At 40.7% G+C, this 19,178-nt stretch overlaps 1 protein-coding gene across 1 annotated transcript in view; it reads left to right on the top strand.

Annotated features, from left to right (window-relative positions):
• Positions 1–1,753: 1,753 nt before the first annotated feature.
• SLC44A3 (solute carrier family 44 member 3) overlaps positions 1,754–19,178 on the top strand; it is a gene marked incomplete at its 5' end in the record, with an annotated part of 38,293 nt that continues 20,868 nt past the window's right edge. Inside the window, 8 exons of the mRNA XM_084266318.1 lie at positions 1,754–1,767; positions 2,353–2,489; positions 3,878–3,971; positions 5,432–5,601; positions 6,139–6,228; positions 6,850–6,974; positions 8,543–8,729; positions 16,466–16,631. Of these exons, the coding sequence (XP_084122444.1) occupies positions 1,754–1,767; positions 2,353–2,489; positions 3,878–3,971; positions 5,432–5,601; positions 6,139–6,228; positions 6,850–6,974; positions 8,543–8,729; positions 16,466–16,631 (983 nt within the window). The remainder of the gene's footprint in view (positions 1,768–2,352; positions 2,490–3,877; positions 3,972–5,431; positions 5,602–6,138; positions 6,229–6,849; positions 6,975–8,542; positions 8,730–16,465; positions 16,632–19,178) is intronic.

Genomic DNA, 19,178 nt, shown 5'->3' with positions numbered 1-19,178 from the left:
TCCAGCAGTCATACAGCCATCTATTATTTAACAGTACTTATGGCTTGTCTCTAGCACTTTAAAAAAAATTTAAATTCACATGTACACAGTATTTGCCATAGTGATGGCAATGGACCAATAACATCCATTTTTAGAAGGAATGCCAGAGTTTTTCTGAAAGCATATTTCAGGTTCCTACAATGCCAGCTCATTTCTTCTTTTGAGAACAATTTAATTATTAAAAAATATTTTGCTAGGTAAATAATCTGGATCTGAAAATATGTTGTTACTGTAACAAATATCTCATGCACAAGAAGTGTGGCAGCTTTAATTATGGAGTCTCTACAAAGATTTCCATATTGAGACAGCATTGTCAAGCATCTTAATTAACCCCCCCTAAAGTTATTCAACTAGTTAGACTTATAATAGTGAAACTGAGAGTACAGTGGGGGTACTAAGGAAGCAGGTATTTATATGTTTGTGTATGAGACTCTGTTTTTGCCTAGGTCCCATCTTCAGTTGCAAATATTAAAAGTAGAATTACAATTAAAGCCTCTAAACCCTTTAAGAAAGCAGTTGTGCTGGATCTGATATATGGAATCTGGCTCCAGCGGAGCTGATACTTGGCAAAATACTTGTGGCTAATGTGAGACTGAGAAGACTTGCTGCTGCCAGCAGTTGGCGTGTAGCCATAGAGCTTAGTGTATTGTCCTTGGTGTGTGTGAAATGTGGTTTACACCCCCATGGGACAGAGGAGACGACTGAATCATGAAGTTCGTCTGTAGTGGTGTAAATAAGCCTTTGAGTCAAGTTGTGCTCAGGACTTCACCAGCTTCCCTGAAGAAGAATTACTGCTTCTTGGCACTTGGAAAGGTTCTTTCCAAGGGCTGTTTTGGCCTTCGTGGTGTGCATGAACATGGGGTGTAAGAGGTTTAAATTGCATTCCTAAGCAGAGTGTCTTCTGTTGGTTACTTGGCCGGTGGAGATCCCTAACTGCCCCTAGGTTTTACAGGGAGTTGATCTGCTGGGGCTTTGATCTGACAGCAGAGCATCTAAAAGATGAGTGCAGTGTCACCTAAGTCCACAGTGTGGCTCCCTTCTGGCTTTTCACATGTGTTAGAGAATGCATCTTCTTGAAATTTCAGGTCACCTGCATTTTAATTGTACTTTATGTATCTAAAATATACCTATGATTAAATTAACTAGCAACTGCAAGGGTTCAACATTTCAGCAGATGTCTTGCCCAGGTGTGTCTTCAAGGGCACCCTGAAAAATGAGCAGCAGTGAGCACATGTGAAAAATCACCTTTGAGTGACCTTAGCTAGTGACACAATCAAACTTTGGTACAGGCAGTGTTTATCACCTTATTACTGAGTTCATATTGTTTTAATCCAGACCCCTGTCTTTATTCTACTGCTGTGTTATGCCTAATTTATGTACTCTTAGCAACAGATGAGGCAAAGCTTCAACAAGGAAATAGGGCTAAGCTTGTCCATATGACTTGCTTTGGCCTCATGCAGAGGGGTGAATTTTAGATTTAACTGTTTGCATCCAGAAGACAAAAATGCATGGGTTAAGAGGAGTAGTTCTTGAATGGGAAGTAAAAGCTATTGTAGCATAATTTCACTTTAAGATATTTTAACAGATGTTTGTAACTGGCTATGCTGTGATGGCTGGTGCTGCAGAAAGACTTGTGCTTGGATATGACAGCTTTGGGAATGTATGTGGTAGGAAGAACACCCCTGTAAAAGGAGCATCCCTTTCTGGACAGGACATGACTAACAAAAAGTAAGTATGTCATGTAATGTCTGAAGAAATTAAATGTTTGACACTTAAGAAGTATGTCTTCTAGTTGTTAATCATATATTTATATACACATGCTTATATTGAAAGGCAAAAAAAAAGGTGTGAGAATGGTGCAAAATGGTGAGTGAAACCAAAAAAGTTAGATAGAAATTAAGATTGAAAATCTGCTGCATCATTATGCCTTATGCTGGCTTCTTCTTAAATAAGAACTTAAATAGGACTTCAGCCAAAGCAGCGGTCATTCTGTATGGCACATCTTTCTCCTTAAAGAAGTTGAATGTTGCAGTTCCTAGTCATTCTTTTGACTCCCATGAACTTTGTAGAATGGCACCCACCTTGGCAGCTTCTAGTGCCATTTAAGAACATAAAATGAAGTCTGAAAATGTAGCATATTCTCAAATTGCCACTTAACTTCTGACTCCAAACTCCACTGTTTTCCGTTGTATGTGGAAAAGAGTTTAATTTGCTTTGTAGCACTTTAAAAAGATGGAAAGAGGACTCAGAATTTAAATATCTACATCCCAGAAATCTTGTTTTTTTCAAAAGAGGTTCTTGTTTTCTTTCTAGGTATGTGTTCTTCCTGAATCCTTGCAGCCTGGAAATGCAAAGCTTCAAAAGCAGTTCACTTTCCTTGTGTGTGTCTAGCTGTCCAGAAGAGCAGCTCAACTCTTTGGAAGACCTCCAGAGTTTTGCAAGGAAAAATGGTGTGCAACAGGGAATATAAATATCTTTGTGTATCTGTGGAACAGCTGAGCAGCTTTCACTGTGTTATTCTTACGTTTGCTACGCTAGGGAGTCATTTCTTACCATTAATTTCCTGAGCAGATCATGGCAACAGAAAATAAAATGCCTTGTTTCTGCTTTGTTTCAAAGCCATAGTTTCTAGAAATGTTGCAGCTCTCCTACACAAATTGAGAAGTTGTTGATTAATTCCTGCTCAACGCTGAGATTATCCAGCAGAAAGTTGGCTGCTGAGAATTAACTAGCATAGCTTGGTGGGGGTGCCAGTAGGTGAAGTAGCTCATGTGCTATTTGAGAACTTTGAGTGCTTCTTTTAAATTTCATTAAAACTTTGGTGGGATTATCAATTCCAGAGCTACATAAGTGCCTTTGTCCTTTTAGATATCAGATCCCAAAGTCTGCTATTCCACCTGTAAGTTTATTAATTTTATTCTGGTGTTCAGGATGAATATAATGTCAGAAATAGTTATTGTGCCAAAGAGGCAGCTCCAGCTTGTTCATGTCCAAGATGTAAATAACATAACCTGCAGCCTAACCCCTGTTCCATTGGGTATGTGTAACTGCAGACCATATGACTATGTATGGCTATTTTTACTGAAGGTCACAATTCCATTTGTTTTGTTTTGTTGTTTTGATTGGCAAGGATTGCTAATTAATTCGACAACGTTTGTTTTAATTTCATTATGGGGTGTTTTGCCATCATTTGGTATGTACAGAAAGTTATAAACACCCATGATAATATATAAATAAATCTTTTCAGTGTAACTGAATATAATTGCATGAAATTCCATCTACATGCTGAAAGTACTTGCATGTTTATCTCGAGGGAGAGGGCAGTATTGTGTTTGGAATGGCTTGACTGTATCCAGCCTTTCTTTCCCAGAAGCACTATGTAGTGGAGCAGGGTGTTTTTAGCAGAGTACCTGGTAGTATTTAGCCTCAGACCTGGAAAATATGACACATCTGGATAGATATATGTATGTTCCCTTCTAAATCGTGAAGGGCGTAGTTCTACTGTAGCTTCTGTCATGTTAGGTTTTTCTGTTCCTATATCTTAATGAGTAAGAGTTTAGTGATGAAGTATCACACTATGGAACAAAGAGCTTGCTTTCCCTGCAGGAAGATCAGTAAATGGTAATTACAGTTAAGTCTAGGAGGCAAAAGATGGACAGAGATTGCTTTAGATTTACCCAGTTAACTAATTCGTTGTTTATATTCCCACTGGAATATTAGGGGGTGAATATGGCCTGCTAAGGGATCAAAGCAGAAGTGTAAACATAATTGATAATGCATTTTTCTCTAAAACTTTAATTAATATTAAGTTATTCTCTGCCCTCCCCTCCCCCTTTAGGTTCTTGTCTTTGTGTTTACAACCTGAACGCTTCCAGTTACACGCTAAATCCACAGGCAGCTGAGCTGTGTCCCACACTGCCAGTTCCACCAAGGTGAGAGTTACTGGTACTTTGCATCACTCTTGAATCCAGAGAGCTTCTTAAGTAGTGTTATTTCTTCATGGTTTGTATCTGACTTGGTGCTTTACAGTCAGAATGGCTTTGTTTTGTTCATTTTTGTACATGTATCCTTGTGAGTTCTCATGTGTGCCAGTGAACACGACGGTGTCCTGTCCCACAGACTGAACAAGCACTGCATTTCCTCCATTCCTCTACCCTTTAGAGAATTTTCCTCTAGAAAACGACTCCTTGTGAGGAGTGACATACCTCCTCTACAGACTTTTTCTCTCTCTCCCTTATTGCTAAGGAAGAGGAGCTGTGGTCTTGTGTCTTGTTCACTATTCTGAACCCAGAAATTTCCATCAGAACTACTTCCTAGACAGCTTGCTTGAATCACAGGTCAGTGGATGGCACTGTTTTTGATATTTGACACTTTAAGTCAAAATCCTTAAACCCATGATTTTTTTTTACTCCACTGTATTGTGAAGATACAGCAAAGAATTGGAATCTCTGTGTTTGCAGAGCTGTCTTCTGCTCTGAGCAAGAGAAAACAGGAGGAATGCAAAGAGAAGAGAGTAGGAGACAGATAAAATCATTACATACAGTGCATCAAAGGAGAGCATGAAAACTGATGAAAAAATATGGCATGTGGTACTTATTTCTTCTACTACATAGACTTTTTTTTCTGTTTGGCCAGGAACTCAGCAAAGTTACTCATCTTGCATAGTAATATTTCATAGTAGGAGCAAAGCTGGTCAGAGATGCTTCTGTGTGTTAAGTAAACCCCTTCTTTTTAGGTATGAATGTATCTTTGACTGTTGTAGTACAGCATGGCCAAAGGGGACAATAAATACATTCAAGAAGCTTGGCTGGGAGTGCCAAACAATCTCATATTTAGTGGTGTTAATTGAACCTTACAACATTGTTTTGATGTGGCTTTTAGAATGCTTAAGTATCATAAAAACAGTGTTTGTGGTCTAGAATTATCTACAAGGTATTTTAAAGCTATGTTAGCATGAATTTAGGTTTTACATAAACAAATTGGAGCAAAGCAGGTGAAGCCAGACTATAATGGGAATAGGACCAACGTGCTGACAGTGGTCGAGATAGTGATTAATTTTTTTCTCCCAGGTAGATCTTGAACAGCTGTTCTGGTGCAGTGCTACAGCACGATGCTGCTAGGGGGTTATTTGGCAGATGAAATACAAAACTACCATTAGTAAGAGGCTGCTCCCATGCCCAGTGCCCTGCTGTGTCAGACTCCATGTGCAAGGTCTCCTCCTGGGTGGGAGGATGTCTGCCAGGTTACAGATCAGACCGGATGGCTGAGGCTGCAAAACTTGTCTTGAGGATGCTGGTAGGGTACTGCAGAGGGCTTGAAAGAGGATGGTGGGATGGATCTCTGTTTGTCCAGTAGTTAATATTTTTTACTGTCTTTGTTTTTACCCTTCCAGTAAATCTTTTCCATTATTTAATCGATGTGTTCCACAAAATCCTGAATGCTATTCCAAATATGCATCTGTCTTAATAAGTATGGTTAACGAGATGGATGTTCTTCACCGAATTCTGAGTGGAATATTGGCAGGAAGAGATACTGTGATAGGACTGAGTGTCCTCGCACTAGGTAAGGTTATAAATAATAAGTGAATAACAAGATTCAGTCCACACTTGAGGTTTCCAATGCTTCTGTTAAGTTTATGTTTTAATTTAAAAGCAGTCTTTTTCATATCTTCCGGGCAGAGTTGGTTTTAAGAAAGGTGTTTTTATCAGGAGGCATTGGATGGACTGATGAAATACAGCCCTCTGAAATACCAGATTCTGTGTATGATCATACACCTCATTTCAGGGGACTGTAAGAAAATAATGATGGAAAAACAAATGGCACCATCATGAATATTTTAACTTAAATCTTATGCAGAATATTACTGAAAAGCTAATAAGGTGAAATATTTCAGTTATAAGCTCATTATTGATAAGTTATAGGTAACTAACTGTGTGTTTAAAATGTTAGAAATGTTGCCAGCTTCACTAAATGCAGGTGCTTTTGAGACCTCTGTTTAAAACCCCAAATTCTGCAAGAACCTCAACTCTTACTTTGAAGATAAATTTAAGTTAAATGGGTTGTAACGCTCATAATAAACTTACTTTGTATATTTTTCAGCCTTCTCTTTTACATTGGTCTTAGCCTTCAGATTCATTCGGACAGTTCTGGTCCATACTTTGATTGCACTGGTTGTATTTGGATTGTTATGTAAGTATATTTACCTTCTAGCATATGCTTAGTTAAATGGATCATCTCACTGAACTGCAGGAGAGGCAGCTGAACAAACAGCTCTTTTGCTACACGGCCATCCTCAGTAACCTTAAACTTACCACAGCCATTTCCAAGCTGAGCCCTGCTTGCCTTTTGGTGCCAAGGTCTGGCTGTGCTGTTCTAGGATGATGATTACTGTTTTTTTTGGCAGATGAATGCAGTTATGAAAATGCTACTGTTGCACAGTTTAGTGAAGTTTTACACTGCTTTAGAAAGGGAGACCTACAGGATCATGTCCAGCTAAAGCTTATCATTCCATGAAAGTTATAGCTTTGTATCTCTTCTATGAAATTACATGCCTCAGCTTTTTGACTAACTACAAGAAAACCAAATGTTCTGCTGTGGTTTTACCTCAGACTAACAGACCATTACATGAATTTTCCTTGTGAACACTGATACTGTGCATTCTGCTATGTCACAGTACTCCTGAGCTCAGCTTGGGTTAGGGGGAAGGATGAGAGACTGGCATGGGAGGCCAGGCAGACAAAAGCCTGCCCCCAGCAGTGTGCTGCAGCCTGGGGAGTGCTGCCTGCCTTCATGCTGTTCTTGTTTGCTTAGTTGTCTCAGGTGTTCTCTGGTGGCTCTACTATGACTACAGGAACGATCCCAGCACTGAATTGGAAACAGAAAAGGAAAATGTAAAATTTCTACTTGGATATGCTATCTTGTCAACAATAGTTACTGTAAGTAGCACTTTACCCTCAGCAATGACAGAGGCCATAACTTGAAAACCTGAACTGCAGTGGTTCTGCAACAGTAAAAATAATTCCTCATTCCTTTCAGGTTTGAAAATGAGAGTAATTTGTAAGATCTTCTTAGACTGGTTTAAATAGTTTTGTATCTTCATTGTGAAATCTGTTTGTTAGCTGAGCCAACGCTTCAGCCCTGTTCTGTTAGCACTGGTGCTGTAGAAATGCAAGAACTCTGTTCCATCCCCATTCTTCTTTGCATTGGCTAACTGAAGAGTCCTGTTGGGTGAGCAAAGTGGCACTGGATCGATATGAACACGAGATCTCCAGATTCAACCTACCCTGTCAGTGGGAGAATGGATGGCAGCTCTTGTAGGCAGTGAAAGGGGTAGTGAAGCACGGACAGCAGTGTCTGGCCCTCAAGTTATGGGGCTGAATTCTGCTTTTCTCTCATTGGTCTTGTTTTCCAACAGAAAATGTTGAGTGTGGCTTGCAATTTTAAAGTGATTTGTTTTTACCCTGATGTTGCAGTGTTAAAGTACTCATTGCTCAGTATGAGTGTACAGGCAATTGGTGCTTGGAGACGGTTGTCAAAATGATTGTTCTTCTGTTTTCCTAGAGCAAAGTGAGATCCACAGACTGGGGTTCACCCTATATGAACAGTCTGGCAGTTTACAGTGACAAATATAAATGTGTCACAGATCAGATTTTTTTTCATATCCTATATAAGATAAAACCTTTTTACTTCTGTTGATACTCAAGGGATAAGCAAAGGTTCCTTTGTGTGTTGAAGTACAACTGACTGTCGTTTGCAGAACTGTGGTAACTTCCACTGCTACAGGTTATGCTTCTCTTCAGAGCTGGTGGCTGCTTTGTAGACCAGGCAAGAAAACTAGTGAAACAACTGCCAGTGGTTGCTTTTATTATTTTATAGATTCCAACTTCTCTTTTAATTATTGTTCATAGTTCCTTGTGATATACAAAGAACTGAGGACATTGTGGGGATTTTGACTTGGGGGTTTTGTTGTTAGTGTTTGGCTTTTTTTACTTTAGTAAAAAAAAAATGTATTTAATTTTCATATTATGTCTGCTTTGCTTCCATACATAAAAAGCTCCCAAATTAGTTTGGTAGTGCTGCTGTCCTCTCTGTAGAAAAGGGATGGTCCTCTTACCATTGCAACCAGTGGCAAGCTGGCCTGAGTAGAAAGGAAGTTTAAATGTCCATGTATACAGGGTATGTGAGAAGAATATGTAGCACATAATGTACATGTGTGTTTGCTGTGAAGCAAAACAGACTGCTTCCATTGGGTGAAATAGAATTCTACAAGTCCTGTTTTGTTTCAAGGAAACAGTAACAATTTCAGAAACCCAGATTTTAATCCACAGGCTTTTTAACAACATAGGCAGTGTCTCAGAAAGCTTTTCCACTTTGCAGTAAGCTGGTGTAAAATGCCTTCCTATTATGTCTTTATGAAATCTGTACCCCCCCAGTCCCACATTTGACAACTCTACTGCTTTTCTTAGGGGAAAATACCAATGTATCTTTTTATTTCCTGTAACAGGTTGTTCTGCTTTCCCTTATACTTGTACTAAGAAAGCAGCTTCAGTTCACTGTATGGCTCTTTCGAATTGTTGGCAAAATCATTGGCAGAATTCCTTTCCTCCTGTTCCAACCACTCTGGACCTTTCTGATTCTCCTTGTGTTCTGGGTATTTTGGGTTGCTGTACTACTTAGCTTAGGAACTGCAGGTAAGTATATGCTTTCTGTGTTTTTGGATTAATGCTATGTTTCCTAAATTCAGTTCTTAAAACCTCTTGGTTTTAGTGTACAAAATGTGGGCTAGTGTTGTTACACAATTGTGTTACTCTTTCCTTTTGTTTGTTCCCCCCCCCTCCTTGTTGCAGTCTTCAACATTGCCATAGTTCTGTGAGTTGTTATGAAATGAGAATGTTAATCTCATCTGACTACAAACAATGTCCACTTCTCATGGAAGCAGCATGTAGTTTCTGAGCAGTAGTCCAGTGGCAAGTGCTGTGATTATTTAGACTGGTACAACAGGCTAAATTATTGGCATTAATCCAGAGGTTTGTGCAGTTGTAGGGGAGGTGCTCTGTAGAAGTAGTCAGTCACCATGAAAGATCTGTAAGATTTTGTGTCTGGAAGTGGTGTTACTGGGGGACATACCACTATAAGATCTGTCACTGGTTTAACCAGGCCCCTTAGCATCACACCATTCAAGGCAGGGGGAGGTTGTTTTTCCATGCAACATCACTCAAAGAAGGGAAGCTAACCCCCTGTATACTCATGCAGACATTACCCTTTATACATAGGAAGCATTAGGATTTGGTTGTGGGGGGGTTTTTAGATATTAGATTTCTAGTGCCACTGCTAGAAATCAGCTGTTGTCCTTTGAGTTGGAGCTGATACAGAATTGATGTGGATAAAGACAGTCACTGCCAGAGTTCTTCATGGGGTTTCTAGTTTCTGATTTTTGGCAGTGGTTTCTGGGTGGAAAACCAAGCACAGCCTGGCTCCTCAGATGCTTGTGTGTTAACATTTTATCCTGTGGTTCCACCACCCCTTGAGACAGCGGCTGCAGTAACTCCCTCTGTACAGGCCCTGATAGGCCAAAAAGCCTCCAGCCTTTCTGCAGCTGGGCCCATTTGGCAAAACTGGCAGAATTCCCCACTTCCATGGGTCAGGCACCGTCCATCTCAGTCTCACCCTGTTCATTCTGGCTCTGTACAAGGCCCACTTCACTTGTAACATGACAGTGAGAGTCCATGCTGGCATTGCACATAGCTCACTCATTGCTTAGGCTAGGCTAGGTTATGTTTCCCTCCAGCTTTCATTGCAGAGTCATGTGGGTTTGCAAAGGTGTCTGTTTCTGCTGCCTTTCACACAGTCTATTTCTGCCTGTCAGAAATGGCTTGAAGCACTTTTCTGGCTGATAATCTGCTTCTCTTGCAAAAGGGTCAGATCTAGAAAGGCCAAATGTCCAGCCTCTTAATATCTGAGTTGTTCCTGGCTGACTTAAAGAGCCAAGCAGACTCACTTATCTCTAGGTGTCACAGCTATTCCTTCTCCACACTGAGTTGAATTTTGCCTTTACAGAGGCGTCACTATGTGCCAGAAACAGCTTTGTGATTTTGTTAAGCTTTCCTGCAAAACCTTCATCCCATTTCTGTGCATATCAGTCAGACAGCAGTAATTTTCAGACTGGCTTTGTAGGGAACCTTGTCACCGTTTCAGAGCAGTCCTTTCTAAAAAGGAGCATCTCCTGAGCTATCAACCAACTGTTCATTTCATGCACCTGCTTGGATCAGATGCAATTTAAGATTAACTGTAGTAAATCTGGTAGCAGGTAAACAAAATGAATGGTAACACACAGATTTGCTAAATATATAATTAACAATAACTATTAGAGGAAAATTCCCTGGGACTTGTAATGCAAACACGAGGATGCAAAGCTTGCCCTTGTTAAATCTGAATTTAGAAAATGCCAGCTGAGTGTTGTATTCAGCAGCTTTGGAAATGCAGCAATCATGACAAGAGGAGAAACGGTTCAGCACGCACGACAGAAACAGCTTGAAGATAAGTGCAGAACAGGGAACTGGTCAGGTATTTCCTGGAAATTAGTGACTCCTACAGTATCCCTGAAAGCAAATCCCACCTGTATTCACAGGGAAATAACCCCCAATGACAACTGCCTTTGAGAGGCTCTTTATGTTTTCTCCATGTTGGTCATTTTCCTTCATTGGCTGTGGGCTTCATTGCCCTGTTTCTTGCTAGATGTTTCCATTAGACTGTTTTTTCCCCCCTGCCTGCTTGGAGAGCAGGGTTCAAACAGTTTGTGACCTGCTGTTCCATTCATAGTGCAGCACACATCTCCAGGCCCGAAGGTATTTCAGGCTTTGTCCTCTCCCTGGCATAACAGGAATGTTGATTTACCCAGCCAGCGATACGAGGGGTGCAGTACAGGAGGCAGTATAACCTTCCTGCCCAGCAGACCCATGGTAAAGTTTCTGGGACACTTGCAGTCTTGAAAGAATGACATTTTTCAGATTTTGCATAAGAGAAGGTGATTTCAACTATCAGTATATTCCTCATATGAGGAATCTAGTAAAGCATACCTCTTGCCCATCGTTTTCTGCCAGGGTGTTTTTAGTGTAGATGTGAGTCCTTGTAAGATTTTTCTGTTAACAGTTGCCATGTTAATATTTAAAAGAAAATATGCATTTGATAAATAGCCCAAATCAATTCTAAGTTACAGCCTAAGCAAGAGTGTAGATTAAAAAAATGCCACTCTACCTAATTGATTATTTTTCTGGTTAAAACTCTATTAATTTTATCATTTGTATTTGTAATGTTTCTTCTTGTTACACTGTGTTAAATGGTGGCTGTTGTTACCCAACAGGTGTAAAGGGAATTCTTAGCAAAGTCCACCATGTAAATGACCTGCAGCAGTCTTGGTGCCCGCTAGGTGCTGATAAAGTAGTGTGAGAAAGTTTCTTCTGAATCTGCTCAGTTGTTTACAGCTGGTTTTCTTACTGAGAAACTCCTCTTGAGAGGAGTTCGAAGACAACAAAGGCAATTTTAGCCTTTTAATGATTTAGGAGGTGGTGAAAGATTGCTTTATCCAGCTCTCAGGTGGAGGAAATTTCTTGTGGTGGCACAGGTCAGTATTAGCAAGAAGTATGATAGCTGTTTGGATCTCATGTCCCATACTCTACCTCAGATTTGTTTTCTCAAAACTTAGAGAAATGAATAGTAGGCTAAATTTGGTGTTTATTTTCAACCCAGATATAGGTCTCCTCTGAAATGCTGCCTGTTAAAGCAGCTCACAGTGAGGTAGCTCCTTGGGGTTATTTTGCTGTTCTGACTAGTTCAGTAAAAGTAAATAAACATAGTCCTGCATGGTTAATAATGCACTGGCAGAACAGCTTTGTATTTTCTACTAGTTTCCTTCAATTGCCTTGTAAATGGAAGACATTTCTTTTGCTTTTTGAGTTTCAGGGACTTCTTGGGACAGCTGAGAGTGTTTCTCTGAAGATCTCTTTGAGCAACTTGTTTCCTATGTTGATCATTGCCTAGCCAAGATTCAGTTTGCAAAATACAGAAAGTGGGTTTCTTGGTTTTGACCCTCTGACTTTTTATTCTCACAAATACATTTTCTGGAGCTATGCAGACTATCTTTTAAATGTAAATGCACCAAGAAAGCTGAAAAAATAAGATGTTTACAAAGACACTAGTCTTTTGTCTAATGCAGAGATGGGTAAGTGAAATTGGCTCTCTGCTGTGCTGCACCTGTTCTTAGCATTCTCCTTGAAACTCCTCTAGTTATACAGCATTTATAGTGTCTCTGCTTCTTACAGCTCTGATCCTCGCTTCAGCTGTGGTGCACCTGATTATGTGACCACACAGGCACCTTATTTACACCCCCTCCAAAAGTTAGTGTTGCTGTGAGAAAAGTCTATCTTCTTGGGAGCTATAGAAGCCTATAGCCTGTGCTTGGCAAGGTGCTTGTGCACATGACTAACTTGAAACACATGGATAATCCTATTAAACTCAGTGGGACTGCTTATATGTTTTAAGGTAGGCACCTGCTTAAGTGCCTTGGTAACTCAGAACCTGTAAGAGCAGCAGAGACTGAATTCCAGAGCTAGAAAGGTAGAGAAATGCCAGACACCACGAGACTTCAGACACCATTAACAGTGGCACCAGTTAGGACCATTAGCTGGCTAGGAATGGAGTTCAGCTGTGCTTTGGAAAAGCTGTTATGCTGTAGGGTCATTGAGTCTTATTGTTTGCTAATTTGTGTGGCACTCACTGCAGAACTGAAGTGGCCATGTGGCACAGCAAAGCATGTCTTTCCACCTTCTGGTATGCAGGAGCTGTGAAGTCCACACAGCATAAATACTATGTATGTAATGTAGGGTGAGAAGGTGGTGTGAGGTTTTTCATGTAATGAAGGTGCAACCTACAGGCAAGTGAGCAATAAAACTGCCACACAAAGCTGTGCAGTAGCAGAACCAGCAATAAAGAATGTATTTCCTGCAGGATCCTTGGCATTCCAATTACAGGCAGCTAGCTTAGCTGTAAATACCAGTACATGGAAAAAAGCTAAATAAAATAACACGATAAGTTCTGTAGCAGGAAGCATGAAGATTCAGTGTGTGATGCCAAAACCTTTCCTCATTTAGCAGTGGGAAGGGCGCATCGTATTTTCATGTTAACAGGAACTGATAAACAGACTCTCAGTATATTCTAGTCAGTGGGTCTTTGTTTTTGATAAGGAAATTGCTGAACTAGACTTCCCAAGAATTTTCATCCTTTGTAACAACCAGCTGCTTCAGGCATCAGCAAAATCTTGCAGCAGCAGTTGCCAAATGAGAGCATCTGACATAAGGCTGAAGGTACCAAAATGTATCTAATAATCCTGCATGTGCATATAGATTCAGTACCATGGCATTGCTGTGCTTAGTGACAGAAGGCACAGCACTGGGCTGTGGGGTCAGAGGGAGAAACCTCTGAGTTCTCTTGCAAACACTTGTGCATTTGAAGTATTCGCAGCAGAACGTTTGCACTGATCAGAGGCTTTCAGGTTTGGTGATTCAGCTGTAAGGACTTCAGATTCTTACTGACTTCTTAATGATACAGCAGGAAGATTCCTCATCCTGTAGTTGGAGAGAAGTATTCTGTTGACAAAGCTTATTTCAGGGCTTTGTTGAGCTAGTTCACCGTGCATGAACAGGTAGATGACAGTGGTGTGAGGAGAGAAATGGCAGATGCTTTTCTCAACAGGGTGTTTGGGAAAGCTTTAAACTTCCTCTGTGCTACTAAATCTAACGTAGGGAAAATAGCATTGCATGTAATTCCACTGACAAAACTGTGCCTGCTTGGTAGACCCAGAAGACAGGGAATCAGTCAGACACAGATGTTTACGTTGGTTAACAGATTTCTGTGAGGTAACAAAAACACTTCGCTGCACCCAGGCAGCAGAGTGATCAATGGCAAACTCACAGGTGGATGTGTCTGATTTCTGCACCACAGTTGTGCACATGCAGAAGGGAAAGGCTGGCCAGGAAACACAAAGCCATTACTGTTGTTGCTGCAGCTGGTTGTTTCAGTAGGCTGGTAAAAAGCAAACAGAATTATTTTACCATAAACAGATTGGTCAGTCTTCATGACAAAACTCCAGAAGCAAAGCCTGAAATGTGCCTTTTTGGGGAAGAGAAATGCTCAGGTGGATTGTATGGTGGAAAATGCACTTTGCTACCAAATGGCATAAAAATTGGGAGGTAGGAGATCTTCTTGTATCTCACTGATGTGTCATTTACATCCACTCCCTCTATAAGGGATAACAGGTTATAGCTAATGACCATCTTTGGCTAGATGTGTGTCTGCAGGAAAAAGTCTGGAGCCTTTGGAAGAATTAAGGAAGATGAAAAATTCCTTGAATTCAGAACAGGAAGGAATAGTATAGCACATAGATTCACTTACTTAATTTAAATTCCCCTTAAAAAAACCCCAAACTAAACCAAAACCCCAAAACCCAACCAGATTTTGCATCCAAACTTCAAACCAGGAAGGCAGGGAATGGGGAGGAATGGCTGAGTTTGTGAGATCTGAGGTACGAGTAGTAGCTTTTTCCCATCATCAAGTGTTTTGCATTCTACAGGCTTAAAATACACTTAAAGGTAATGGAAACAACAGTATTTCTGAGAATGAGCAGCCATACAGTGCTGCAGAGTTTAGCTAAAATTGGTAACCTTTCAGAAAATAAAATAGCTACAACTTTATGTCTGTATTTGTGCTTCAGCAAAGGCTGCCTTGAAAAACAAGGACCTACAAACTCCTCTGTGAGGCCAGCTGTACTGTGTTGATGGATGCAAGTCTTGATTACAAGACTGCTGAGAGGAAGATTGACTCAGCTTTGGGAAGAATGCTTAGTTTGTAGGCTATAAATCTATTCATAGGCTTACTCTTTTCTTCCAGACCTTGAATAAGCAAGTAACTCCTCTCTGAGCATCTAAGAGGGATGAGTTTCTTGGAATGTTAATGTGGGAGTAAAAGAATTCAGTTTATTTAATGCAGATACATACTTAAGCTAATGCTATAATAATTATGCACTCATGTAGCATTTTTTGATCCTTTCAAAGCACTTTACAATAATTCTGCAGTGCTACTATGGGGTAGATTAATGTTTTTCATAATTTACAGAAAAGTGTACCTTGGCTCTGAAGACTTACAAACCTTGCCCAAACCTGATGGTGTTGCTGATAACAAACCTTTATTGTTTCTACTTTTAGCTGTTCTTTAGTATGAACTCTGTGACTATAGAAAAAATGGGACAGAAATAAGTGAACTGTTTCAGGTAGTTTTGTATTCTGTGGTGGCTTTGAACTTGAAGGTGATGTGCTGTCCTGTGGGAGAACATGAAGTATGAAAGCTTGTGGTGTTCAAGGGGTAACAGGCAATTCTCTGTTTCATTTTGTTATTTTCTTTCATGGAGTCAGAATAAGAAATCTCTCACCTTCAGAGATCATTTTACACTGTGAAGATGTTTATCTTTAGGGTTATAGTCGTAAGGCTTGGTGAACTAAAAACATAGCAGGTTATGGACCTAGAGACCTTTCACTGGGAACAAATGTCCTGATGCCATTATCTCCTGACCAGAGGGTTGCACACAGACAGGTCTGATTGCTAAGTGACCAGAGTTACCTCACCTTTTGTGAAAAGCCATCTATTGAATATGCAACAAATTCTTTGTTATTAACAGAAGTGGAGGCAAATTTTGTAGCTTGAATTTGTCAGTGTTCCTGAACACAGTAGTAACACTGGAGCATATGCTACAGATGTCTACCTGGTGGGTTGGTTTGTTTTTTGGAGAGGGTGCCTTAATAAGCCTCTATTTTGCACAAAGATTGTGAAGTATGGAAAAAAGAAAAGTAGTTGCCATGGTTCTAATTAGTAATAGTGATCAAAATAGCAATTTAGTTTTGTTGGAACGGTGTGATGTGCATCCTTAATACTTTTCTGCAGTGATTCTCTTTTGCTTCTTATAGAAAAGGTCTAAAGTAGTTTCTCATAAATGATTGTGAGTTTATTTCAAATCTGAGTTATAATTAAGATTTCTTTTACTTCTGAAGCATTTCAGTACTCAAATCTTGAGTAAAGTTTTCTCAGAAGTCTTTGTTAAACTGTAGCTGTCCTCTTTATTGGCAGCTGTGTTTCAGTCTCAATTGAAGCACAAGCTTTTGATTTTTGTAAGATTTTATTTTTCAAAATTCTCTTTTTGAATTACAAAATGTTGGCTCTTTGATTTTGCTAGAATGGATAGAATTAAATAGCACCTGAATTTATTTTTTAATAATTTAATTGAAGAAAAGAAAAAGAGTTCAGAAACACTTAGATTTTGTTTAGTTTATTTTCTCCTTGTGTGGTGTGTTATAGTAATATAGTGATGTAATCCCAAATCCAGGTACTGCACAGACTACTTCAGGAGGACAAGTAGAGTACAGAGCTCTGTCTGGAATTTGCTACATGGTGTGGTATCATTTTGTTGGCCTTATCTGGACTAGTGAATTCATTCTTGCCTGTCAGCAAATGACAATTGCTGGGGCAGTGGTTACTTGTTACTTCAACAGGTGAGTGCAGAATTCCCCCCATATAGTTTTGGGAATTTTCCAGCATTAAATGTCAATCATTTTCTAGGCAAAATGTTCTCAGGCTGCAATGTATGTCCATATCTCAGAACCCAGTTTAATGTAGAATAATGTTGCTTGTTGCAAGATCTTGAGTAGGATTTCACAATGTATATGATATTAATGTGACTCACTGCTGGAGTTACTGGGCCAAATTGAGCCTTGATACAAGCCAGTAGAGCTCAGCTGACTGGTGAAATTGCAATTCATATTGTGCAGGCTGCTTTTGACCCTTTTCCAGGAGACTATGTTAGCCCCAAGTGGAGATGCAATATGTAACTCCTTGATAATTTCATGTATTCATTGACCTCTTCCTAAGTGTTCATCGTTGCCCTGGCTTAGCATTTGTCCTGACTGCATAAATACCTAATTTGCTACTCTTTTTTTATGTTCTGTCCAGATATTTTCAGTCAACTGTAAATGCTTTCCTGAGTTTTATATGACCCTGAAATACAGGTGTGGAAGGAATCAGGAAGAGTCTCTGGTTTTCCTGATTTGTGTCATTTTTTTGGACTTGCAGTATTGTAAAATGAAATGATGTGGTTTCATGCACCAGAGCAGTGTTATCCTGTCATGACAGGGGAAGGTATAAACCTCACAACACATTACTGAGTTTTCTGACAACGAAGAGGGTAGTACCCTGAGAATGTTTTTCCTTTTCAGCATTTTATGAGCTCTCTCACCCTCATTGCTCTGTTCTGTGCCTGGTGATGAGATTTTTCTGATCTGTGGAAAATCTCTGACGTTTTAAGGCATTTCTTCATTTTGTAGTAGAGGAATATGGTGATAATTTCTTGGAAGATTAGTCCTTGAGGAAGGTGACACAAGAGTGAGTTGGGGAGCCTGTCAGGAGAGGGTCTGGGGCCCCTGGAGCACTGGCCACAGATCCCCAGGACCCTTGGGCTCAGGTGTCTGAGAAAGGAGGTTTTGGGCTTCTCTAAAACTTTCTGTTGGTGGTCTCTAGAATGTATCCCTGTATTTCTCAGTTGCTGATAGAAAGGCCTCCTGCTGAATGGTTCCCAAAGTGACTATGTCACTTCCACCCAGCTGAGTAAAGCAGCTCAGTTGCTTGCAGGAGTGACTAAGGATCTCCTGCTCCAGCCAGAGCAGCAGAGGTAGACAGTCCAGAAATCCCAGGTGGCACAATGTTCAACGTGTACTGAGCCTGTCCCTGCTGGGGATTATCTGTGCAGACAACATTCAAGCCACTGACCTGGCCAGTAAAAGAGCAGACAGAACCTAAAATGCTGTATTTCAAAAGGTTGAAATCTATAGAGTGACATAGTCTTACACTGGTATTTGCCACGATAGGACCTGAAAAAGGAGGAACTCGCCTTTCTTGTCATCTCCTTTTTCCTACTGAAGCTCTTAGCACAAGTAACTAGCATGGCTGTGGTTCTGTGGGTCATGGGTTACTCTTTTCCTTCAAGCAAGCTTATGTACCTCAAGCTTTAGCAATTAATTCAGCGTTAGCAGCTGAATGTTGAGGCACTAAGGGTTCATTTAAAGTGGTTTGCTTGTGAAAGCACAGGAAAGGAAAGCAGTTTCACTGACTTAATGGGTTGTGCACTGCAGTGCATTTTGGTACAATAGGTCCAAAGCAGAGGTGCTGTCCATATCTTCTTCACACAGAGCAGGGAAGCACCTGTAGAAACTGCTGTGATGACATTCACTGCTCTGCTAGATTCTTCCGCTTTCCAGCTATTTTTTTACTGCTGCAGGAACTGGCTACAGAGTACAAAAGGTTCCTGCACCCAATTGTGTTGAAATAATTTTGTACATCTCCTTTGGAGGCCTCCCCTTGCTTGCCGGGTGACATGTGCTGTGCTGAGAGAGTTGTGCTTGGAAGGGGAAATGGGATTTTTTTTCTGCAGGGGTGATCTCTCTTCCTGGCCTTTAGGCTGCCAGCACAGGTCTGCAGAGACGCAGAGCACTGCAGGAATGGGGAGAGGATGCTTTAGCTGCAAGAGCCAGTTGCACCAGCAAGGGCAAGGGTTATCTCCAGCTGTTCCAGCAATTCAGAGTTTGTCTGCTGTATGTTTTTAATGTATTCCCTAGGGCAGCATCATAAAGGCACGTCACAAGGGTTTGTTTATGATACCTCCCAGAGAGGCTTTCTTCTGTTCTTGGAAGTGCTGTGAGGAAGTGGCACGGCCTTTCCCTGCGGAAATCTCCTTCCCCAGCGCACACAGAGCAGTGTGCTGCATGGCCAGCAGCCACGCAGCACACACAGAGCAGTGTGCTGCACACACAGAGCAGTGTGCTGCATGGCCAGCAGCCACGCAGCACACACAGAGCAGTGTGCTGCATGGCCAGCAGCCACGCAGCACACACAGAGCAGTGTGCTGCATGGCCAGCAGCTCCAGCGCAGCCGCAAGCGGGGGCAGCAGGGGCTCATTTTAGCTGGATTAACTTGACAGGTAGCATATGTTTGACCTGTAATACCACCACTGAAAGTGGGTTTTACTGCATTTTATTTCAGATGAAACA

This window comes from Gallinula chloropus (genome assembly GCF_964237585.1).
Source record: "Gallinula chloropus genome assembly, chromosome: 6".
Taxonomy (NCBI): Eukaryota; Metazoa; Chordata; class Aves; order Gruiformes; family Rallidae; genus Gallinula; species Gallinula chloropus.
This window is presented reverse-complemented; position numbering and strand designations above follow the sequence as displayed.